Source organism: Contarinia nasturtii, unplaced genomic scaffold, assembly GCF_009176525.2.
Source record: "Contarinia nasturtii isolate CC-2019 unplaced genomic scaffold, AAFC_CNas_1.1 Cnas_scaffold_533, whole genome shotgun sequence".
Taxonomy (NCBI): domain Eukaryota; kingdom Metazoa; phylum Arthropoda; class Insecta; order Diptera; family Cecidomyiidae; genus Contarinia; species Contarinia nasturtii.
The window spans coordinates 714,933-739,525 of NW_022197885.1; the positions used below are offsets into that span (position 1 = coordinate 714,933).

General features: G+C 33.5%; 6 protein-coding genes and 2 long non-coding RNA genes across 8 annotated transcripts in view; 3 read left to right on the plus strand and 5 right to left on the minus strand.

Moving 5' to 3' along the window:
- The window catches only part of LOC116339426 (GAS2-like protein pickled eggs), an 85,150-nt gene extending 77,886 nt beyond the window's left edge, over window positions 1-7,264 (minus strand). Inside the window, exon 1 of the mRNA XM_031765287.1 lies at window positions 7,049-7,264. The gene's annotated coding sequence lies outside the window, so the exon portion shown is untranslated. The remainder of the gene's footprint in view (window positions 1-7,048) is intronic.
- A 3,684-nt stretch (window positions 7,265-10,948) lies between these two features.
- On the minus strand, window positions 10,949-13,476 carry LOC116339621 (anaphase-promoting complex subunit 7). The gene is made up of 7 exons (XM_031765612.1): window positions 13,339-13,476; window positions 12,753-13,245; window positions 12,439-12,687; window positions 12,131-12,343; window positions 11,829-12,025; window positions 11,427-11,707; window positions 10,949-11,363 (listed from the first exon to the last, which is right to left on the minus strand). Exons 1-7 carry the CDS (start codon window positions 13,405-13,407, stop codon window positions 11,111-11,113), a joined length of 1,755 nt encoding a protein of 584 aa, XP_031621472.1. The 5' UTR covers window positions 13,408-13,476; the 3' UTR covers window positions 10,949-11,110.
- An 805-nt stretch (window positions 13,477-14,281) lies between these two features.
- On the minus strand, window positions 14,282-15,719 carry LOC116339479 (required for meiotic nuclear division protein 1 homolog). The gene is made up of 2 exons (XM_031765373.1): window positions 14,678-15,719; window positions 14,282-14,595 (listed from the first exon to the last, which is right to left on the minus strand). The coding sequence occupies exons 1-2, from the start codon at window positions 15,638-15,640 to the stop codon at window positions 14,395-14,397; spliced, it is 1,164 nt and encodes a 387-aa protein (XP_031621233.1). The 5' UTR covers window positions 15,641-15,719; the 3' UTR covers window positions 14,282-14,394.
- A 40-nt stretch (window positions 15,720-15,759) lies between these two features.
- LOC116339480 (ribosomal protein 63, mitochondrial) lies at window positions 15,760-16,446 on the plus strand. The gene is made up of 2 exons (XM_031765374.1): window positions 15,760-16,046; window positions 16,157-16,446. The coding sequence occupies exons 1-2, from the start codon at window positions 15,870-15,872 to the stop codon at window positions 16,304-16,306; spliced, it is 327 nt and encodes a 108-aa protein (XP_031621234.1). The 5' UTR covers window positions 15,760-15,869; the 3' UTR covers window positions 16,307-16,446.
- A 926-nt stretch (window positions 16,447-17,372) lies between these two features.
- LOC116339556 (heat shock protein 23-like) lies at window positions 17,373-18,166 on the minus strand. The gene has a single exon (XM_031765511.1). The coding sequence runs from the start codon at window positions 18,057-18,059 to the stop codon at window positions 17,505-17,507; it is 555 nt and encodes a 184-aa protein (XP_031621371.1). The 5' UTR covers window positions 18,060-18,166; the 3' UTR covers window positions 17,373-17,504.
- A 1,385-nt stretch (window positions 18,167-19,551) lies between these two features.
- LOC116339558 lies at window positions 19,552-20,552 on the plus strand. The gene is made up of 2 exons (XR_004201006.1): window positions 19,552-19,795; window positions 20,396-20,552. It is a non-coding gene; the product is annotated as an uncharacterized LOC116339558 (long non-coding RNA).
- A 1,254-nt stretch (window positions 20,553-21,806) lies between these two features.
- LOC116339622 (heat shock protein 26-like) lies at window positions 21,807-22,422 on the minus strand. The gene has a single exon (XM_031765613.1). The coding sequence runs from the start codon at window positions 22,281-22,283 to the stop codon at window positions 21,900-21,902; it is 384 nt and encodes a 127-aa protein (XP_031621473.1). The 5' UTR covers window positions 22,284-22,422; the 3' UTR covers window positions 21,807-21,899.
- Window positions 22,423-23,941: 1,519 nt separating this feature from the next.
- Window positions 23,942-24,570, plus strand: LOC116339878. The gene is made up of 4 exons (XR_004201036.1): window positions 23,942-24,025; window positions 24,109-24,182; window positions 24,276-24,382; window positions 24,454-24,570. It is a non-coding gene; the product is annotated as an uncharacterized LOC116339878 (long non-coding RNA).
- The last annotated feature ends 23 nt before the right edge of the window (window positions 24,571-24,593 follow it).

Here is a 24,593-nt window from a genome sequence, read left to right on the forward strand (position 1 = left end):
GCGTTTACTGTAAATTGCAATTTACTCGGCTGGCTTTTATTCTTTGGCTTGTGTCTTATATGTTTATCGTTTCTTTTTTCGTTTGTTTTTTTGTTCGAGCGCAAAGCGATGATTGTCTACCAGCACTGCAATGGATACACACATTGTAACAAAGACTCACAAAATTGGAACAAACGGTAACATGTTTGCATTCGAAATTGGGATGGCGCTTATTAAAAACCATCGTTGTGTTTTTACTGCTCATTTTTACGCTATCACCAAAACGAAAGACAAAGACACAAAAACCAGATGATATGCATATGCATATTGCACAGTGCCACGTTGAGGAAATGTAACTTGCCCAAAATAGATGTTTATTGGCGATTTTTCGTAGCCATATTATTCTCGATTGCAAAATTATGATTATTATGAATTAGCCATGGGTGCTATTTTCAGTGTGTGCAATGTGCAAGCACATGGAATTTAATCGCATATTTTTAGCCATAGCTTAATGTAATATATGGCTCTCTCTCTATGTTTAATAGATGCTATTGAGATAATCAAAACTGTGGTCTCTCTGGTTCGAACAACAATGAGAGAGACAATACTGCAAATTATAATTCGTAGCTGCGATATGCAACGTGTTGTTTGATTTTTATGACCATATCCGATTCCATTGTTATTGAGGGGAATTTTCCCTTCCCTTCCCTCCCTCTCTTTCTTTGTGCATTTGTGTTTTTGTCTCGTGTTATGCGATGCGCTCTAATTTAACGTACGAAACTGATATCGAACCACTTTTTTTGGCCGCTGTTCACTTCTATTCATAAATATTTACGATTTGATTTCCCTGTGCGACAATAAATTCGACATGTTCACGAGTGGCTTGTGACCGAATCACCATAATCTTTTCATTTCCATTGAAAATTCAACGCTTATTGGGCATGTTCAATAAAAAAACACAACTGTAAAAAAACTCCAATTTATGAATTTAGAATATCAAACTGATTTTTATGGTATTCAAAGCTAAATCACCTACCAAAAGATGAGTGAAAAAAACAACAACATAACAGTCAATTGTATCAATAGGTGTGTTCTGTCTGGTGATTGGCAATTGCGAAAACAAAACGAATATTTTCAGCTCTATTTCAGTGCCATTTAAATGTGCTGAACGAAAAATTACAAGCTGACAACACATTTGTGTTGAACTGATTTTCAAACGTCTGTTTTGTTCAATACTAATGAAAATTGCATCCACAATAGACAGGAAAAGAAGAGTAAATGTTTAAAGTACAGATTCAGTGACGCATGAGTAGTCTCGAATTTGGGTCTATACACACAAACACAAGACAAAATGCTGCTGTTCATTGCGTGTTGTTTTTTTGTGTCATTATTTTGTGAATTGAAAAGAGTGAACTGTAATGTTTGAATGGGCGTTTAAGAGTGATGAAGAGAATTGGCCAAATTGAAAAGTACGTTTTACCGTTACAACTACGCTTGTTCGCATTGAGAGCAGGTACTCAATCAATAGTTGAACACAAAAAAAAATGAATCGAAGAAGAGTCACGGAGCAATGGAAACAAACCGACCGATGAAAAAGTTACAGAAAATAAGCCAGCAAAAAATGATTATTGATTTTTCTATATGCGTTGCGTGTTCTTTCGAATGAGAAAAAAATAGTCTATTAGCGTTCATCAAGCAAGCCCGTGGATGATAAATGTACGCGCTAAAACAAATCGAGTTTTGCAAATTAATGAATGATCAATGCTAATGCACGCAATCTTAATGTCGATTAAATTGTGCATCGAACACAAGTGCTGATGCCATTTATCAACAGCTGGAAGCTACCACAAACGAGATACTATTATGGTTTTATCTTTTTTTCGTCCTTCTCTTCACTGTCATTTATGACGACCAAACTGTATATTCAATATTTCATGGTTTCGAACAACAACATTTTATCATAATATACGGCGGAGGTATTGATTTTATGTCTTATTTTATAAAGTATGCATATATTATATGCGATGCATGCTATTGCCAATAGGGAGTTGCCTGAATGTCGCATTGCTGCATCGAGGAATTGCTGGTTTTGGAAATTTTGCATTTCATGTGATATGTACTTCATTTTTATTGAAGTGGAAACTACTTTTCTGGGTTAAGTGAAAAATGTAATTAGTGAACAAAACGGTGCACGTTTTTTTTGGAGCACACTAAATGACTCCAAAATGGAAAATTTATAAAGTAATTGAATCAGTGCTGTTTATTAAACTTCAATTATAATAAAAATGCTGTTTTGAGTGTGAGTGTGAGTGTATCGTATGTTTATGACAATTTTTTTCCTCTCGCGTGCAACAACAATGGGAAATGTTTATAAAAAGTGTAATGGAAAAAAAATAATGATTGTCAGAATTTAATTGTTTGATATTGCTTTCCTGCTTCAAACAGGCTGATTCATTTACAAAAATAGAAAATTGAATGTATTAAATATGATTTATTTCCCCGTTTTCCTAAAACGGTGCATGATCGTAAAAATGCAAAAAAAAATATATCGTCAGATTTTGTGTTGAATATATTGCGACAAAACAATGCCTAATGAGACAAGTGGAGGTCGTCCGCTGTTCACCGCTTTTGGGCTCGATTTCAATGGAATTGAACGACACATTCAAATCAATAGATATAATTGAAAAATAATTATGATAATTTGAAATTGTTTTGCTGAAAAGCGTAAATGACAAATCTCGATGTCAATTTCGATGGATGAATCGAGATTGCGATTGAGCGAGATGGAAATAAAAATTGAAAATAAATGTGATTTTAAGTTGCACGACAACCTTCATTCTGTCGAGACGTTCCTCTCGATTTTGATCGGTGAGCGAGAGAGCGAACGATTGAATGTACTACAAATAATGAAGATCGCTTTTTGTAATTGCACACTTTGTTGCGGCATTCTGATGTTCTTTATTCGATTTCGTTTAACAAAAGTAACTGGATCTAATGAGCAAACCAAGCATTCAATCTGATGCAATTGTTTTGTAAGTAATATGCGTGTTAAGCCAAGTCAACTATAGTGGCTGCAATGTGCTGCTGCTGTTGACGGTGACAATATTATGTAAATATATCTGAAATGTGTGCAGATGAGATTACGTGAAAAAATGGGCGAACACACTGCAAGCCGACATTACTTTGCACTAATTAAAACTGTACACTTCATTTCACGGTAGAACAGTCGGTGCTGTTGTGTGTCTGTGCTTTGTTACGAATGTGGTAGCGCGTTGAGTAATTTTTTTATTTGATTTTTTTGATTCGTTCACGATGACATTTTTCAAACGATGATGTTTTTTTTTTTCGTTGCCGTTGTGTGTTCATTTTCGCTTATAACTTGCTTGGGATTTAATTGCAAGCCATGCTATGAACACCGAACGAGAGCAACGTATGACATGCAAACACAGTAAACGAACGGTAATTTTCACAATAAATTGACACCAAGTTTAATTTTAAGTGTTTAATGCACATTTTATGAATTACAACACACACAAATACACATTTATAGCATTTCTTATATTAATTTTTTGAATGGCTTACAAATGAATTTATAAGATTATGTGTGGTGCAGCTGCCTCGGACTTTTTTTTTGCTTGTATAGCTAAATATCATTTTAATATAAATTAATTCAATAACCATTTGGTCACTTGTTCATTTGCTGTGTGCCAATTACATTGTGAAATACAAGCGTAAAGCTGTTTGCTGACTTTTTTCTCATTTCTCGATGACTTTTTAACGAGGGTTAAATTAGAGCAAGTGTATCGACTTTCAGTGCAGGATTTCCATTTAGAAAAATATATCGCAAGATAAGTGATTTGATTTAGTAGAATTGCAAAAGTGTTAAATGCTCTAATTTCCGTTTCGTGTACACTACGTAATCGAGTATCGATTGATTTATACCGCCGGCTATTTATGATATAGAAATTGCTTTTGATTTATGAATAATCAGTGAATGTCCAACGTGACGTGTAGCAAATCATCTTATTTGTGACTCACAGAGTTGTGAGTCAATGCAACGTAGATAATTGCAATTTCTCGGAATATGAAAAAAAAACCAGCATATAAACAAAGAAATGCCCCAAGCGCTTGTATCGATTGGCGCGAAAAAAAAATTCCGTTTGTTAATTGACCTGTTAACAAGAACAAGTGCAGTATTGACGTTTATGGAAATGTCTATCAAATAAATTAACAGAATCAGATTGATCGTATTGAAGCGGTAACTATTCTCAGTACGTGTGGATGTATTTTTCTAAGATTGGTACACTTAATTAAAATGTTCCTTGCTCTCATTTGATGCATTTGTTGTGACTAAAAGTGTGTAATTAATTGCGTAAAATGTAAGAAATGCATTTCCTGGTTTAGCTCTCAATAAAAATAGAGCTACTGCCAAATACCGAAAAGAACCCAAAATTGTAAAAATAGTGCGTTGAAATGTTAATTGCCAAAAAAAAAAACAGGAAAAAACGACAGCACTCCTTTGTATTAAGGAAAATTTCCGTAGGTATATGTGTATTTTAATTGTGAGGAGGAGACGGTATGGCGAACGTTTGCGCCACTTGATCGATGGGTCCGTGCATTTCTGTCGTGCCACAATACATTTTCACCGAACGGTCTGAAATATTTATATCAATCAATAATTATGTGGTGTCATGCATAAATCGTTGTACAGAGCCAACGAATCCAACTATTTGAGTCGTTGACTCGACTGACGCACACATTGTACTTATGTATGTGTGTGTGTGTTTCTGTATGGTGGCGCATTTACAATGTTTTATTCACAATAAAGTATATATTAAGTGAACACAATAATTCTACTTAAATCCCATTTTCATGAGAAGCTCATGCAAATACTTTCGCAGCCAATCAAAATAAACAAACAGTAAAGCAACACAATAATCGACCGTTCAACAACATGAATACGTACTTGAGACGATCGGAGACTTTCTTTCATTCTTTGTGTGTGCAGTGTGCACTCAGCATGTGAGCTTACATTTATTTTTCTTTCATTTCCAATTTAAATGGCACCAAATGTACACACACACACGCATGTGATAAACACACATAGTTTCCTATCGAATCGCATAACATTACTAATTTGAAAATGCGCCAGAATTTATGTTTGTTTAATAGGTTTGCAGTGTTCGTAATGTCATTTTAGAATTGAAGTAGCGCAAGAGAATCGAGTCGAAATGCATATAGACACGATTCAGAAAGAAAGATTTCATGTGATATTTCAAATGGGAGGGAATGGCAATCGACTTGATAGGATTAGAATATTGAAATGTTCCTTTTGATGTTGCAAATTGACTTGCGATCTACACACACACACACACGTACAATGAGTGAAGCTATTTTCTAATTTGCAGTGCACTCGGTGAAAGTTGAAATTGTGGATGTTACACATACGGCAGCAGCATCATGGTGCCAATAAAATTCCAATTCGAAGCAAATTTAGAGCGAGTCAAATTGCATTTTTATTCGATTCGGAAATTTACCATCGACATAGTTACATTGAAATGCAACATCGTTGAAGCATGCATTCATGTGGATCTATAGGTGCTAGTTAATGGTGTTATTTTAATGCCATCATCAAATATACATCAAAACCAATTATACACAACAAGTTCACGCACATTCGCTCTCTTTCGCGCACAATTCTCATTTTTTTTTGCAACTCTCACTTCGCGAGACATTACTTGGTGTCTCGGTTTGTCAGATGTAGCTTGAACTATTTCGGAATTGGAAATACGATTGCTCTTTCTATCTCTCTCTCTCTCTCTGTGTGTGCCGGCTTACGTAGACGAAACATTTGCTTGCGTATGGCAAACGAAGAGCAACTTCAAGTTTTATTATCGCCAATATGCGATACAAACTCTATATAGAATTGTACTATAAATATAGACAACATTGAATGATGGGAACGAAGAGAGAATTTCTCGGGAGTATGTGCTTGTGTGTTTTATAGAGCAAAATATAAACATATAACGATTATATTTAATTCGTTCATGACTCCGGTTGTGAGAGTCGGAAGAGAGCAACAAAATACATTCGTCGACAATTTTTATCGATTTGTAATTTCTCTCTTTCTATCTTTCACTCTCCATATTGCCGCACCATACATAAACCATTTACAATTGGTGGCAACAACAACCAAACACGATGTGGCAATGGCATTGAAAATGCCACATAATATAAAATATAGTCGATGGTTGGGAACAACAATCACTATAACGATTTTTAAATACGCCCCGGCATCGCATGTAACGTAAGCACTTCCATATATAATATAAAAAATTCGAAGACGCAAAGTGCATATTTATTAAATCTACCAGACGAAATGAAAAGTCTCACGTTTCCGTTTCAATGTCTGATTGTATTCCAGTTGTTTGTTCTTTAGCGTTCTTTTGAAATGGAAATCACGACCATTAAAGTGTGAATAGCAGTCCGGAAAATTCAGTTTTTTCCTCTTCGTTTTGTATTTTAATCGCGAGTCGGAGGATTTTTTTTTTATTTCAATTTTCGATAGTGCTAATCAAGATCTAGAGAGTTTTCGCGTGAAGAGCGTTGAAAATCGCAACACTCATACACCACATACATGGGCAAATTTACAATACAAACGAAACGAATGCGGAATTTTTTGGTCGGTTTCCTTTCGGAAAGCGACATAAAAAAGAACACACACGGAAATAGATTGGCGACGACTGTCACTGAAGTGGCGTGCTTGAAGAAAATTTCATCAAGCAAATTATGTGCCGCAGACAAAATTCAGATTCTATATCGCATTTTTTCCCTTTTGTTTTTCAGTATCGTTGACCTGGCGCATAGCCATTTAATGATTTTTTTTTCTTTTGACATGACGGTTCGTGATAACATGTTTTGAATGTGATGGAAAGAAGAAAGTCAGATTTGTTAGTCATTTGGATGAATGTTCATTTTATGACATGGAAATGCATTGAAATAAGTTCAATAGTTCATATTGTTGTTGTAGAAACGGAAAAAAATGGTCGGTATAATCTCAAAAACAAACCTTATCTATTTGTTGAACTAGAAGAATCGATTGTGATAAACTCGAAAAATATTTCCAGCTGTTGTACGGTTGAATAGTGAAGGGACGATAATGATAACAACACTAATGCACAGACACACTGAATTTTCGTCACAAAAACTTGCAGTTAATATTTCTTTTCAAAATGAAATCAATTCCTTAATCAACACACGCGAATTAAAAAGAAATCAATGTTTATTTGTTGTGATAAGAGATGTCCGATGTTGAATTATTTTTCTTTCGAATCACGTGACCTCGGTCCATAAAAACAAATTTTATGTGATTTAATTTCAAGCATGAAATAATAAAAAATATCTACATAAATTAACGTCACTTTTTATGAATTGATTAGCAATGCTTTTCTTTGAATGCTTAGTCCTTAAATATTCCGGATTTACATTGTATTCTTTAAATACGTTGACAAAAGAAGGGTAAAAGTTTTCTTATGTTCACATCATTTGAATTGAGAGAAAAAAAAAGTGAAATGACTCAAATCGAAGTGCACTTTTCCTTTTAGTTTTGACAGTCACTCAATTCACGAATTTTCTTTGCAATTGTTTATGTATATAATGAAAGGTGGAGAAGAAAAACTCAGAGGTTGTGTATTTGACACAACAAGAGAAAATTCAATCCATCTAAACAAAAAAAATCACACTAACTCGTTGTGTGTCTCTGTCTCTGTGTCTATATAGTGGAGAAAATAAATCCGGAAAAAAAAATATTCATGCAAAAGTTCTTTCTAACTGGAACTGTTTTATGGGCGCATGTGCACCTTTGGCAAAATGTTCTGATTTTTAACCGTCTTTTTTCGTTTAACACTTATTCACACTTTTATTTATAATCGGTATGATTCAGAAATTGATGGATTTATTCATCAAATCGGTTTTCGGCTAATTTTGAGCAATTGAAAAATTGCGATACGGTTACGAAAGAAAACACTGAACATAAAAATAAATACGAATACGAAGAACACAAAAGAAATATATATAAACGTGACGTTTGTTCCACTGCTGGCTTACGACTGACATGGAATGAACGAATCATATGGGCGCTGGATCGAAAAAAATGTTTGCTTGAATGCGGTGTCTCTCACTCTCTTTTCTGTCTATTCGTATGTATGTTGTGCAGCGGTTGACGTTTGCCGCTAATCGTAGCATACTTCTTCCGTCTTGATTTCGTTGACTCTATCTGTGTATGAGAATTGAGTTCGGCTGTGCAATTTTCAACTATGTTTACTGCGTTTATTTCGCCTTTTTCTTCAAATTTATTCTCTCGCATCCGTATCGTTTGCCACGCTTCGATGTGTGTCGATTTGCTACTGTTGCTTTCGGTTTGTTGCAAGTGATCGGGCGTACGCAAGCGTACAACTGCATGGTTCCGCATGTTTGTTATAATGCGTTTCAATACGAACACCACACATATATTGTTTATGGAATCGCGATCCGTTTGATGACAGAGAGACAGTGCAGTGCATTGTGCTGTAGAGACAGTTAAATCAAACACATACCGCTAAATTGGAAGAGAGAAAAACCATTCGTGCAATCCGATGATTATAGTGGTGTTGATGGCATTTTTTTGGGCTGTTTTAAAACTCACACCGTCTAGACGTATGGATGTGTATTTGTTGCGGAGGCACCGTATATTAATTGCCCATTTATGTTTGCGTATTTATATGCTCGTAGGTCATAAATTTGTGTTAGAATTCTATAAGGAAATATCAATTAGAAATTTAAATCGAATAAAAATAAGGTGAAAAATGCGTACAAAATTCAAAATACAATTTTGTTTAAGTGTGATTCATAAGTTCGCCCTTGTTTTCCGCATTTCGAATTCAATCCGCATGAATCGCAATTTATCCATCTGAATATATGGAAAAACACTGTTGCGCGCACAAAGGATGCACTGCATTCTCATGCGAAACGCAAATGAAATGGCCTTGTGCACGACTTTTACATTGAGGGTGTATTATTCCGCCCAGTACTCGCGCTCACTTGCTCTCTTTAATGTATCCGAAAACTATGAATCATAAAATGTGATTCATGCCAATACCATGCCAACCATGACCTTACTTTTGACCGAACTTTTTGCACGCATTATTGCTTATAAAATTCGACAATTGCGTTGACATGAGAAATAAATGTGTGTTTACCCATAAAATATAATTTGTCACAGTACGACTTGTGAATATGTTGCTTGTTGTATACATTTTGCTCAAATTGGTGAACAGCTTAAAGTCGCGCGACAAAAAAAAGACACAATCATTTTTGGAAGAATGTCATTATTTAGCTTTTGTCACTCAATTTATCATCGATTTTTAAATGGAAACTCAATGTTCTTTCTTTGTGTTTCCCTTTATTTTGAAGTGACCTTGCAATACATTGAACTTGAACGAAAAACAATTTTGGTAACAAAAATGTACAACAAATGCATTATTTGACCTAATAAAGGATATATTAAGCGAACAAACCGATTTTGAAGTTTCAATTAAGAGTACGAAGAACGCTTTAATTGAGTGCATTTCTTTAATAAATTCACTGCGCAATGTAATTTTTTTAAAATATGGAATGCAGTAAGTTACTTTTCAAGAGCGCTGTTCAATCGTAACAACAAAAAAGAGAAAAATGCATTTCATCGCACGAGATTCAATGAGCTTCGACGCTCATTGGAACGGAATTTTTATATAAAATTATCTTCTTTTCATTGAATTCAATTATCTTGCAATTACGATCAAAGAACAGGCATAAATTATTGTAAAATAATAATTTTGCAAGTGCAAGTGATCATAATATGCACACCATATTCGGTCGACCAATAATTTATTGCGAATCGACTTAAAATTAGATGCTTATCCGGCTGAAACAATTAAATGAATTTATTGAGACTGAAACATTGTTTTCGTTGTCGATTTCATGATATTTTTTTACGTAGATATTTTGCACAGCAGCTACCATCATTCACTCAGAAAAAAAGTGCTCGACTTTATTTATCTCGATTTTCCCGCTTGTTCTCTCTCTTTCGCTCTTTTATATTTTATACTTTCCGTTCTTTTTATTGCCTTGTTTATTGAGATCAATTAGTGCGCTGGGTCTGGTGCAAGCAATCGAGATAAAGACACACACTGCCAACCACTTCCATTTATGGCATGCAATCATAATGTGACACATGGTAATTTTTTTTGGCGCGGTTTTCTTTCTGTTGCGCTACCCGCGCAATCTTTTCTTCGGCAGAATTATGTCGTAATTCTGGTGTTGAGTGAACAATCTCCGGTCTGGACATGAGCACATGATGTAAGGAATAATAAAGATATGTTTAAAAAGACCAATGTTAATCCAAAGTGTCAGTACAGCTTCTCTAGCTACGAAAATCGTGAATGATGTTGCAGCTTTAATTGATTTATACGACATCAAGTTTGCCTTTGGTTTTGTTTATATCGGTTCATACGCGTGTGGATGACACTTTTTGTTCCTTTCCATTTTTCTCCGCTTCACCAAATGGCCTTGATACACTTGACATCATTTAGCTTTCGAAGAGAAGAAAAAAAATGAAATATTTGCACGATTTACAGCAAAAAGATGGGGAAACCAAAACAATTTCCAAAAATGGTCAACGCTCTTTTTTTTCCAAGAAATGAAGGCATTCAAATCGGTTATTGCACCTTCGATGAAATCGTGATCGCTTGAGTGTCGCCAAAAACACCGTCCTTAAATAACAATCGATTTACTTTTAAAAACATGGATCAAAATTTGGAGAAAGAGAATATAAACATATGGAAATCTTATAGGAAATAGTGCCATGAATATCGAATAAGAACCACATCACGAAAATATCAGGTTATTTATTATAAGTTTTGTAAGCCTTCCATATAAATTAGTACTTCAATGATTTGATTTATTTTTCATTCGATTAACAAATAGATAAAAACTTTATTGATTAAAATTATTAAAAAATTGATTATAATCAATATATCCATGAAGATGTATGTTTGGAATGATATAATAAAGAATCATTCAAAAGTATTCAAATCCAAACAAAAATCTTCAATTTTTAGTCTTGATACGGTTGCAATACTTCTTGATCTGTGTCAGACCATAGAGTTTCACTTTCGATTTCTCCCGGCAAAGGTACAACATCACCCTCTTCGCCGCCAGCATCAGTGGCATCTGTTTGAACATCCATCATATCGGAATTATCATCATCATTGTTACCGATATTCGATGGGCCAGCTTCATCATCTTTATTTGATTGCTTTTCCAATACTTCCAACTGGCTGAGTGCTCTACGATTCAACGGATCCAAACTGAAACAAATAATTTGTTGCTCAAAAATTGTTGCAATTAAAAAAAGAGACACAGTTACGTACTGCAGAGCTTCTGTATAGCATTCGATAGCTTCTTTCCTTTCTTGGCGCTCTGCATAAATGTCGCCAATTTTCGAGTAAATTTCCGGTGATGGTCTTACTGCAGCCAATTTTCGTAGCAATTGTATGGCCTTCGATGTGTTTCCTTCTTCCACTAGTAATGTAACCAAAAATAGAATGGCCGGCTGATAATTTTTATTCAATTTCAATGCCTTTTCTAAGTATGGTTTTGCCTTTGATCGTGCCGCCAATGTGTTTCCCGCAATATAAGTTTGAGCACCCAACTAAAATTCAATCAAATAAAGTAATCACAATTATAAAGAAGAATAGGTCGATAGGCTTCAACCATACTGGCTGAGAAATATAGTCTTTTATCATCAATGTGAGTAGATTGGATGTACTTACGACATAATTGCGCGGCGATTTGCCCAAAATTCGATATGCTTCATTTGCTTGTAATTGCGCTTCGCGCCATCGAGACATTCCAATATAAGCATGCACCAAACATTCATGCACTTCAAATCGATTATTTGCATACTGGATCAAAAGTCTTAGCTGAATAAGGGCTTCATCGTACTTCTTCAACTCAAGGAAAACACGAGCTGCACCAAACAAAGAAACGAAAAGAGACATCATTATGTGTCAACATACATACATGAAAGAAATGTCCAGAAATCAGACTCTAATACGAAATAATTGAAAAATACCTTTTAAAAGACAAGCCTCAATATTTCGCGGATTTAGATAGCATGCTTTATGCGCGAAGTAAGAGGATTTTTCGAATTTTTTCATAACATAATAGTGATAGCCATAAATGAGCCAATGCTCCGATGTGTATTCCGCTGCGTTCACAAAAAGTTGAGTTAATTTTTCCAGTTCCGTGGAGTCGCCTTTCTTAGCATAGATTGCGCCCATCATATCTAATTTCAAGTGTATTAATCAAGACAGAGAACGTAACACATTTAAATTAATTATTTTTTCTTCTTTTCATTAACATGTTTAAAAAAATACTAACTGAGTACATCCAAACAGTCGTTATTGGCGGAGTACGCACGCTGAAAATGAGTAAGAGCGGTATCATGATCGCCATTTAAGTAGTAGCATTGCCCTAGCATAACCGTAATCAATTCATTGTTTCCGAATTGCGGCTTTGATTCGATGGTTTCAAGAAATGAGATCGCTTCGGTAAATTTACATTTTTTCATCGCCGCCGAGGCATCGAGATAAGTATTGATCCAGTCCACAACTTGAATTGGAAGACTTGCTAAAAGAAATCAAAATGTTTTTAAAAATTTACCAACTAAAAATGAAAATTGATAAAAAACAAACTTTCTGAAATGATGTTGCTAATTTCCAATTCAGTTACGCCTAATGTCAATAATTCTTTTATAGCATCGAGAGCCATTGGGCATTCTCGTAATACTGCTTCAAAAGCGGTCACGGCATTTTGACATTTTCCATTTTGCATTGATAGTTTTCCAATCATCATATTAATGGTAAGATTGCGCTGACGATTCGAAATACCATTTAGTGCTGATAATGCCTCTTGAAATTCGTTCACTTGTTCCAGACTAAGTGCAATTTGATAGCGTATTTCATTTTCCGGATACATTTCAATGAGGTTCTCATAGTTCATAGCCATTGCACTTTTGCCCTTTACAATTTGTTTGCGCGCAATCAATGCATTGCGATAGATTTGTGCAGCTTTGCGATATTGCTTTCGATGATTGTAGCTCTGTGCAATGTAAATTTGCAGTAAAAAATACTGTTCAGGTATCAACAATGAACGATCTTTTTCGTAGTCTGCCTCTAGTACTAAAGCCTGGTACATTCAAAGAAAGAACAAGATTATGAGAGAGTCCTTAGATCAGTCATTATTTTCGTATTTGAATCAAACCAAATTCTATTCACTCACAATTTGAAGGGCTTGACCATACAGCTTATAGTCACTTAATTTCTTCAGTTGCACAAAAAATGAATCCATTTTTTATTTCGATTGTTTCAAATTAATATTGTTTCACTTAAATTTCTGTTATTTTTTTGCTATTACTTGGCTTGCATTTACAAAAGTGACATTTGACTGCTGTTAGTGGTGAATACATTCCGCAATTATGTTGAACCCGGCGTTTTGTGACATTTCGATTTTTGGAGACATTTCAAAGTGGGAAAATCGAAATAGATTTTTTTTTTGTATACAATCAAACACATGTCTTGGTATAGGATTTTTATGACACGGACGTAATTTTAAATAAGCGTGACGAAATGTTGAAAATTAGCGAATAAAATTGATGTTGTTAAAAATTAACAATTGTAATTATTGCAAGAAATGTGAAAAAATTAACAATTTATTTTTATATTTTATGAATGTAAATATCGTGAAACACAAAAAACTCCTTCTTTAAAAAGATTTTGATTATGTGATTTTGAAAATCATCTTGGAAAAATGTCGTTTTTTCTGATTGGATTACATTTTCAGTTGAAGTGAAAGTTCGGTTTTGGTTAATATACAAATGATTCAGTTAAATTCTATTTGCCTACAAGTGAATAGAGTTTAATTGTGCGACTCATTTTCGTGCAATATCTTCATTCGTCTTCATTTGTTCAAATCACACAATAGTTTCGACATTTAAAAAAATGCTTTTCATTTAAAGGAAGACTCTTTTAATACAGTTCGCATATATTCTAGAAATTTGTATTCAAATGCATTTTCTGGGGTGAGTTCCGAAATGTTCGCTTAAACTCTGTGTTTTGACGTTTGGAGACTTTTCAAAGTGGTAAATTAAACACAGTCTTTTTCTATTCAAACAATCATATTTATACATTTTATTATTCTTTTCAATTCTATTTTTTCTCAGCATAAAATAAATTATATTAGCAACGCATTTAATGTAACACAGACCTTAAAAAACAATTCTATACATTTCCAAAATGCAAAATCTATTAATCGAATTGATTGTTAATCAAAAAAAATCTAGCTTAATTTCTCTTTTGATGTATTAGTTTCAACACCAGCGGCAACATACCGATCAATATAGTGGATTGTTTCAAATGCAACTTCTACCATAATTAAAACGATAATCATCCATTCCAGTCGTACATGATGTGCGTCGTTCAAATTCGATGAAATCAATTCAGTCAGTTCGATGCAATGGTTGATCTTTTCATTAATAGTCTGCCAAAGAAAAAACATCGTTTTATCGATATGTTAATGAGAATCGAAATAGAAAATTAAATAATCACATGTGCGCTCATACCCGTTTGCGTTTTGAAATGCTGAAATAGGTGGATGTTTTGCTGAAAAGTTGTTCCAGTTTTTCTCGATCCCAGTAAAAGTCGGGTGTCTCCAGTAGATCTGATTCTAAATTGATCAAATGCTTCAGTGCAAATAGTTCGCCGGTTTTTCGTAAAATTAATGATCGTGACATTTTAATGCGTCGTCCATTCTTTAAATCACTTGTAACATCAGCCAGTCCATCAATATAGTCTTCAAGCATTGCTTCCCATATGCCCAATTTGACCGAGCCTACCATTGCATTTGAAAATGTATATTTTTCCAAATCAGCATCACCATTTTGTTGCACAAAAAATGTTTCATTTTTTAAACAACCCGCTTGATTTTCCACATACGCATATTTCATTATCTCTTTTTCTGCTTTAATCATCGCTTCATCGTACGAACTAATTTCAAATTGTTTCAAATTGCGAAGAATATTCTTCGTTTCAAATTCATCACAATTCCATAAAACCACGCTACCTTCACGAAAGAAGAAAATATCCCGCGCTTCTGGTTCGATATTGATTTTTGACCGCACGTGCAACACATCCTCGCCCGATTCGGTGTAGAACCTTTTTGTTTCATATAAATTCTGCTTAGTTAAAGATGTGTGCAGTGATTCAAGGTCATATTCTTCAGCTGTTGCATAGGCAAATACATTGAAATCACCATCAATTTCAAGCCGTTTCTTACGTAATGGCCGTTTCTTTACGATTAACGACGCATTTGGCTGAAAACTGTTTTCATGTTTTGGTGATGAATGAAGTAATCGTTGAGAACATTGTGTCAGCACCGGGATTTGAGTTTTCCGTAACAATTGTTGTGGTTCACAGTTCAAATTTCGTAATGATTTGCTGCTTTTAAATCTAACCAATGTACACTGGAATCGATTAGACCTAACCGCCACACTGGACACATTTGAAATTGATTTTATTAAATTCATTATTGCTACATTTGAAATGAAACAATGCTACTATTGTATTTTCAGCGTTCAGACTTGTCAAATCTATAAGCATGCGACAAACTACAAATGTCAAGTGTGTAGAATATTGTTTTTTTTTTCTTTTGACAGCTCAATCCCGCACATAACCTCAAATAATAACAATAATTTTGGAGTAAAGAATTTAATGCACAATTTTGTTTTGAAATTTATTCTTTGAAAATTCAAGAAAATGTTTCTGACACTAGTTCAAAATGTAATGCGGCGGCAGCTGTTCAAGGGAAGCATGCATCGCGGTAAATACAGATACGTTAGACCAATTAAGATGAAAGATATGAATCTGTTGCGAGAAGAGTACGAGCGAGAGGAACGAGTTATGGGCTTGCTCATGAATCCATATTTGAGTGCGGTAAGTTTTTTGCCGAATAATTTTGGTTTAAATATTATTTTTCAATTCAAATTGAATTATTCGTATCAATTGAACGATATTCTTATTGTTTGTCATTTTTCAATTTACAGGAAGAATCACGAGGCCATACAGCGGTACACGACAAATCTTACAAACGCTATTTGGAAATCAAAGAAATGCGTCGCCTTAAAAAACTCAAGGAAAATATCACACTCGAAGATCGACTAAAGCATTTGAGTTTTAGGGATGTTTGGGATTGAACTCTTTCCACGCGAATAACGTGACATGTTAATGAAATAACCGATGATTGTGTATTATCACAGTTGCTTTTATTCAATAGATACATTTAGTTTGAAATAAATACGAAATGATGATTCAATAAATATGAAACTAAACAAAATTGTTATTGGTTGAATTATTTTAGTAGTGGTTGTTATGTTTATTTATACTTTAACTGTAAAGGGTGACGAATTGTGAATCAGTCTGATGTCGTTGATATGAGGCCACTCCAAATATATTAACATTTTCATTGAAAAATAATGCAACAAATGTGGGATGATACATATTATCTTTATCGATGGTTCTATCTAGTATATTTCCAGAATTTTTTTATAATGATTGACCGAATCTCAGTGTCTGATAAAAAATCTCATCTATATTTTTAACGGCTATAATCATCTTGCGGACAAAAAAATGTTAATCCACGAAATTGCTTCGTCAGTCAAATTCAAGTTCAGAAAACAAAAAAAACGATAATATTGAAACATTATAGATATAAATGAAAGATTTACATATGCATTCGTCGACCATTTTTTCTATATTGTCGGCTTTTTTAATACAATGTACACTTTTTTTTAAATAATAAATAGATACATACATATTACATATTGCTAAAGAACAGATACAGGGTGGGTCAGTTAAAATGATATTTTTTTTCATAACTACGTAGCCCACAACTACAATACTTTCCAATCACTCTTTTGTTTACCGTTATGTTTATTCATGTTTTGGCTATGCACTGTGATGATGCACATTATTGCGCAGTTCTTGTTTACTTTGCAACAACAATGGATGTGAGACGTCAACTCGTTTTGAATTTTCCCAAAAAAGTTTGCGACAAGTTGATATTTTTCGGAAGCTTCAGACCGACTATGTCAATTTGTTATTTATTCATCGCACAAGGAAGATACAAGGAACGTGGAACAGATGCATACTGATTCGAAATATACATTTCAACAAATGCATATAGATTCGGTCAATGAAGGATTGCTTCAAGAATAGAGCTTTGTAAGTTAACAGAATCCCATTAAAATAAAAAAATATCGATGACAGAATTCAAGCTATCATGCTTTTGATCCAATCAATTTATTACATTTTTTCTCTTGAAAATTCAATAACAATTTTTCTTATATCTTATTCAATTAAAATCGTGATGTTGAGTTTCAAAGCATGTCGTATTTATGCAACTGGTGTTTCCTTTCCATCATTTTTGTCCGCATTGTTCTTGGTGCTCGATTGTGACGGTTGTCCTGTTTGTTGAATCGGCACTTGGCGGCCATCGGCACTCTCGCTGACCACTGGAATGGCACATTTAATTGAAAGAATGCCATCGGATGAAAGACTTGATACGACATCTTCAGCTTTACAATTTTTCGGTAGGTCATATCGTCGTGTAAATTGTCGTGAAATGAAACCTTGTTCATCTTGTTTTTCTTCGTGTTTGGCTTGCACCAAAACTGAATTGTTTTCCACTTTCACTGAGATTTCTTCTGGCTTAAAGTGTGCAACATCAATGCAATGCTCAAATGAATTTTTGTCGACCGTTGCTTTTCTTTCGCCAATATTCAGGTTTGATATGCCTGGATTCAAATAATCGTCAGCGTCTTTGTAACATCTGAATGTACGTCTGAAGGGGATGTCAACACTTGGATAGTGACGCGAACGATCGATGTAATGATAACGAACTGGATCGTAGAAATCAGAATCATTCAACCAATCTGACAAACGCGACATTTTTACTTTAATTTTAAGTTGGAAAATTTTTCAACAAACAATTCACTGGATACACACTTTTCTCGAGTTGATATCGCTTTTGTGGTATGTTTTGTAAATAACTGACGATCAGAATGATGCGCATTTGTATTTATACAACTTGAATGTCTCAGCACGAGTCCAAACGAACGGTTGCTCGATATTTTGATGACACATTCAGAATATTTTCTTCTTGAATTTTCTCAATGTTTTCATTCACAAATTATTGATGTAATTCTCTGGTGTGGGCTTCAAGGTATGAGTAAATATGTGTATATATAACCAAATGCAGGTGAAATTATACATGTTTTTTGAGTTTATTTTTGGAAATATAGACAAAAGCTATATTTAGTTCATTTGAGAATTTCACTCAATATTCAAACAACATTGAAGTATGACAAGTGTTTGTATGAGACCATTTCTATAATAATCTGAATGATTTGCGGAATTGGACTTGGTGGAGTCGGTGTATCAAACTGACGCTCAGTCGCTCACAATTGAAAAAATAAACAAATTTCTTTCCTTTATTTTTTCCTTTTGCTGGACTGATTGAAGTTGAAAGAGCATTTCTATAACGATTCTACGTAATATAAACATAAAATGCAGGTCCAAATATAGAACAATTCAGAAGGATACATCTACAGTGGCCAAAACTGTGATTTCCAAATCATTGGTTGAAATTAATTTTTCTTCTTGAATATTATTTTATTAAAAAAGGCATTCTTTTTTATTAAAAAGAGTGAAAATAATTAGAGATTTTTTCGACTTTCCACGTCGATAGGTTTGATATTCCAACAAAAACAACATTGTTACAATTCTTTTGAATATCACAAATCAGAACACTCATATTTTGCTCGAAAATGCACTCGTGTGTAATTCATAAAAGTATCGATCGATTGCAGCTAAATTGTGTGTTCAGCCTTTTTTTTTGATAAACAAACTTTTTGTTGTGGCTTGTAGGCAATTAAATCCATTTAAAGTTTTATTTATTTGAAAAATAAACTCAACAACGCTGGTACAATTGCTGCATAATCAAAATCAATTTTTGACGATTTCTGTCTCATGGTTAGACCTGAAAAAGAAACCACGTATTCAGCAGAAAAAATACTCGTACAAAACCGTATCAATAAACAAATTATGATAACAATAATCATTTCTGTGTTTCAAATTCCATTTCTCTCGTGAAGAGACGTCCAAATTCCATATTTAATGAATCATTTATTTGGCATGAACATTTCTATATTACAGTAGAATAAGCAGAAGTGTTTTGTTCATGAATATTTATTTTGATAAGAAAATATTGAATTACATGTAAATGATAGCAATCAATGCCTTTTGCATTCGAATATTTTATGTATCTTTGCCGAGTCACAAATTGTCAATATCTTTGGCTTATAGCCATAATAGATTCAAAAGATTAAAATTATTTTCTTTTCAATTTCGAAGTGTTGGTACCAAGCTACTTCGAATGTGCCATAAAGTGTCTTAGTCGATATCAAACACTCAATTAAGACGCACCAAAGCTAATAAATTCATTCATATTTTTGATATATTGGATCAGCTCTGAAATGAACGCTGCTAGAGCATATTATATATGCAACAACCCAGCTCATCCCTCGAATCAGCAGAGGGAATACGACTACATTTTTGCTCGCGAAATAAACATTCACCCAATTCCATGTCCAGTTTGTCACATGTGTAACAGTCCAATCAGAAAGGTAAATTATTTTAGTTATTAAAGGTTATAAGAAAACAAATCCAAACGGTTGATCTGAAATACAGAACGTTTTTTTATATAGAGTCATCGATTTTTTAGACAAAAATTTCAAATATCTTAAAAATATATTTGGTAAAAATATATTTGGATATATTTATCTTAAAAATATAGTGCTAAATGGCACTCTAAGCTACGACGCACAACAAATTTGACAGTTCTCAAATCATTACAGTGTTTGTTGTGCAATCAAAACATGAATTCCGAACATTTTTCAAAACGTTTTGAAGCAGTTTTTACTTTTGCACCAGTTTGGAGCAAAATGGTCTATAGTGAAGGTCAAAAAACACATTAAAAAGTCAAGAGGGTTCGTAACAAAGTGGATCCAGCAGTATAAGTACGAAAAAAATGTGAATGATCGACCCAACGTTAATCGCCCGTGTGATCGAGAAGACAGGAAAATGGATTAAATATTGATTGTGTGCGCCGTAGCTTAGATACTAAATAAAATGTATATAAAATAACTCCTGTGCTTTTGTCTAAAAAATCGATGTCTCTATATAAAAAAGGACTGTATAAAAGTATCTGACATTTTTATTTGCAGGAAGAAGCATCGGACCGCGAACTTTTTCAAAAATTGGCAAAAATTGCAGATACGCTATTGAAAAATCAAAAAAGATGAAATATTCATATTTTTGTTAAATTTCTATTAAACAAAATAAAATAATGTGATATTGAATCACCGTCGTTGATTAAAAATATTGCTTTTATACTTTATGTCAAAACTTTATTTATTTGAAAGATAATTTGATTAGTGTGACGCATATACGAAAATCTAAAAATTATAATGAAAATTGCGTGCGAAAACAATTCCTCGATATGTCACTGAATAAAGTGATCACTGGAGTCGGTAAACTGTCATTTGTGATTAAATTTCACAATTTTGTTTGCGATGTAAATCAATGAACACACACATAAACATTAAAATTTATAAGTAAAATTTATGTATATGTATCAACGAACAGAAATTAAATTCAAGAAACAATGCATAGTATATACATATTCGTTATAAACTAAACAATTTCAATTTGGAAAAATGATGGAAATTTTGTGATTTTTATTTGCATACCCGACTTCGAACAAACTTTTTTTCATTTGAATTTTATTCGACCTCATATGAGAGAAACCTAGGGTATTATATTTATGGAGATGAATCTAAAATAATAATTTTCCGTTAACATAAATTAAAAATTGAAAAAGCTATTACCAAAATCGATATTTTTTGTTCGCGCGTGTAATTGAGACTCCACGTGCAAACATTCGTTAGAGTTATTGAATTCTATTGGTTTTGTCTATCAACATCAATATGTAGGTGGGTCCAGGACATTTGCAAACACTTAAATGTAGGAGGAACATTTTTCATTGTTTAGATACTATAGGATTGAACTTAACAAAATTCAATAAAAATTGGAATTTTTTTTCATTTTTTTCTCTTCGTAATTATTGACGCAATTATTTCGCTTACATTCAAAAAAATTTACAAATTTAAAACACAACATTTTCAGCTTTCACAGCTTTCTTCGAAGCAATTCACTGAACACTTCAAGTTGTTGATTTCGTTTTTGGTGTGTTTTGTAAACGACTGACTTTGGCACCTCCACACAAATTTAAGCGCGCAGGTGAAATTATACATATTTCGATGGCTTACGATTTATTTTTGGAAATATACATAATGGCTATATTTAAATCATCTAAGTAAGAGTTTCACTCAATACTCACATTGAAAGATGACAAGTGTTGTGTGAGACGATTTCTATATAAATCTGAATAAATGGACTTGATTAGTATATCAGAGTGACGTTTACAATTGACAAAATATACAAAGAACATTGTTGTAGACATTGACTTTCATCAAAAGTTCAAAGCTCGGTTCATTTTATGCTTTAGACGATCTTCACCATACCTGCGCCTTCAGTTCTGAAAATTAAAATTTTAAAAAGAGCTACAAATCAATGTCGTTTTTTTAATTAAATATTTTGTTTATTTATTTTATTAAATTGTACAACAAAATCGTCTTAAATCTTAATTTATAAAAATGGTAGTTTCAATCAAAGCCATTGATTTGGTTGGCCACTTTGGTGGATTGGAACTTGATAACCAGTGTTCGCATTTTCTATTGCTGGAAGAGGTCTTGCACATCGGACTGAAAGGAAACCATCTGTGGATAGGCTTGATACAACATCTTCGGGCTTGAAACCACGTGGTAGATTAAATTGTCGTGACACTTCTCGCTTAATGTAATGACCTTCGCCTTGTTTTTCTTCATGTTTGGCGTTTATATAAATCATATCGTCGACAGTTTTCACTGAGATTTCTTCTGGCTTGAATTTGTGAACCGCAATGCGAACGCTAAAGCCATCTTTGTCAATTTGAGCAAGGCTATCGTCTCTATGTTGATTGAATCCGTCCCAATAGGGTGATAAGGCTGACATTTTCACTGCAGTATTTTTTATGTTACAACTTTTTTTACACGAAAATCACTTGATTACTTAACAGGTTGTGTGTGTGTGTTTCTTAAATATCGAATGTGTCGTTGACTATAATTTGTGTGAGACTGATGAACGGATAGATGCGACACGGTATTTATACAATATACGCGATCACATTTTTGACGACACAAAGTAAATTCTCGAATTTATAATAAATCAGAGGCCATACATACGTCATAAATATATTAGACATTTGAGACTCCTTCCTTGTTTACGCTTCTAAATGAATTTGTTTATTTTAAGAACTTTCACGTAAGCAATTCACTTTGAAAGATCTAAAAATGTAAAAATTTAACAAATATTTACGGAAATTTCTATATTAATCCAAATGATTCATATCATTCAATGAACTTCTCAATGATCATTATCAATGAATTTTTCGAACATTAACTGTGCCTGTTATGAAGGACTGTCATAATTCAACCATAGTTCATCTTCAAATTCATTTGGCTCATAACTTAGATCAATCAATATTTCCGATAACAGATCCGTAATGTTCGATTAATGTATGGGCCACGTCTGTCTGTTTATTTTATTTTTGCATTTAAATCGAGCATTCCATCACAAAATATGAGATATTTGTAAAATGTGAGAAGAGTTTTTTTAATGAAATTTTATTCTAGGGGGAAATAACGGTGTAAACGCTAAACAAATATTTTCTGGTGCATTGCACATTTCGCAAGCGTAAACGCACACATGATATCACGTATTTACATTACATGGATACTGTAAAATTGATTGCAAATACCGTATTTGAAATACGTACCAATGCGTTGCTTATCTCTTTTCCATTTCTTTGATCTTTTATTAGAGGGTCGATTCTTTTCATTTGTCAACAGTGTTGATTCAACACTTAATGCACCCAATCATCGTAAGACTATGTTTCATAGAATCGCTTTATCCTTATTTATGTTGTCACTTTTTGGAAAAATATGTATAAAGTAAATGTTAATTAATAACATCGACTAGCGTTCCGAGTGTTTATTCAACGACAATATTTTACTTTTGCTGCATGGACAAAAAAGGGTTTTTCAGTATCGCAATATTTATATTCCAGTTTTGGGTTTTTAGTTTTTGTTTTATTCTCTGAATTCCTTGTAATCATTGTGTTTCAAATACCACTATGTATCACGGTATTCTAAAATTGAATCCAAATATTGCTTACAAATTCACAACAATATCTTTTAATATGTGTTGCAGCAAACATAAGAGTTTTTTGTGCATCGCTTTATTTCATCTCCGTAAACATTTCATGTATACATATTGTTAAATTGAATCTCTGCCATTCTCTTTCAATTAATTCTCTTACTTACTTTCCATTTAGTTCTCCATTTGGATTTGAGCAAACAACAAGTCAGAATCAGTACCTTCAAATTAATTCGTCGTTAAGATTTCAGCAAGCAGGTGGTCGTTCATTTATTTAATCACTTTATTATTGCACCGAAATAATCTTCAGTCACGAAATTTGAAAAAATATTGTGCTTTAACGTAATGGATTCAAAAAAAGATGAACCAAAAACCAATCCAGGTAATGCTGGCATGGAAAAGCTGATTTTGGCCACGAATAAGATGCTGGATGTATGCTTGCAAACGGGCTCCAGCATTCAATTTGATTTTCCACAAATTGCTGTGATTGGCTGCCAAAGTGCTGGGAAAAGTTCTGTTTTAGAAAATTTTGTCGGAAGGTGCGTACTGAGTGTCTATCGTTTAACTCTTTTTTATGAAAAAAAAAAAAAAAATAACTCAAAATATGTGTACATGATTATAGGGATTTTTTACCGCGTGGCGCCGGCGTAGTCACAAGACGCCCATTGATTTTACAACTAATCAACGCGGAAACTGGTAAGATTTATCTTAATTGATAATAATTAAATCGCCTTGTTTAGTTTCCAGCAATGAAATCAATGTTATTTTTTCAATATTTTTCTCGAACAGAATATGGTGAATTCATGCATTGCAAGGATAAGCAGTTTACCGATTTCAATGAAATTCGTAAGGAAATTGAAGCTGAAACTGATCGTGGGACGGACAATCGAAAAGGGGTCTGTATTATCTCTTAAAAGGGTCTCTGTTATATCTCTTGATATCTTACTCCTTATATTTTCTACTGCAGGTTAGCAATGTTCCGATAAATTTGCACATCTACAGTCCAAATGTATTAAACATTACATTAATCGATTTGCCTGGCATAACAAAAGTCCCGGTCGCCGATCAACCACACGACATAGAAGATCAAATCAAAGAAATGATCCT

Excerpts from the sequence above, each read along its gene's own strand:
- LOC116339621 (XM_031765612.1), bottom strand. The coding sequence starts at position 13,407 with ATGGATTCATTTTTTGTGCAACTGAAGAAATTAAGTGACTATAAGCTG. Across the intron at positions 12,688-12,752 it reads TAGCAACATCATTTCAGAAA|CAAGTCTTCCAATTCAAGTT; the intron begins GTTTGTTTTTTA and ends GATTTCTTTTAG. Across the intron at positions 11,364-11,426 it reads TGCTATACAGAAGCTCTGCA|TTTGGATCCGTTGAATCGTA; the intron begins GTACGTAACTGT and ends TATTTGTTTCAG.
- LOC116339479 (XM_031765373.1), bottom strand. The coding sequence starts at position 15,640 with ATGAATTTAATAAAATCAATTTCAAATGTGTCCAGTGTGGCGGTTAGG. Across the intron at positions 14,596-14,677 it reads GCATTTCAAAACGCAAACGG|ACTATTAATGAAAAGATCAA; the intron begins GTATGAGCGCAC and ends TTTCTTTGGCAG.
- LOC116339480 (XM_031765374.1), top strand. The coding sequence starts at position 15,870 with ATGTTTCTGACACTAGTTCAAAATGTAATGCGGCGGCAGCTGTTCAAG. Across the intron at positions 16,047-16,156 it reads TGAATCCATATTTGAGTGCG|GAAGAATCACGAGGCCATAC; the intron begins GTAAGTTTTTTG and ends TTCAATTTACAG.
- LOC116339556 (XM_031765511.1), bottom strand. The coding sequence starts at position 18,059 with ATGTCGCGTTTGTCAGATTGGTTGAATGATTCTGATTTCTACGATCCA.
- LOC116339622 (XM_031765613.1), bottom strand. The coding sequence starts at position 22,283 with ATGTCAGCCTTATCACCCTATTGGGACGGATTCAATCAACATAGAGAC.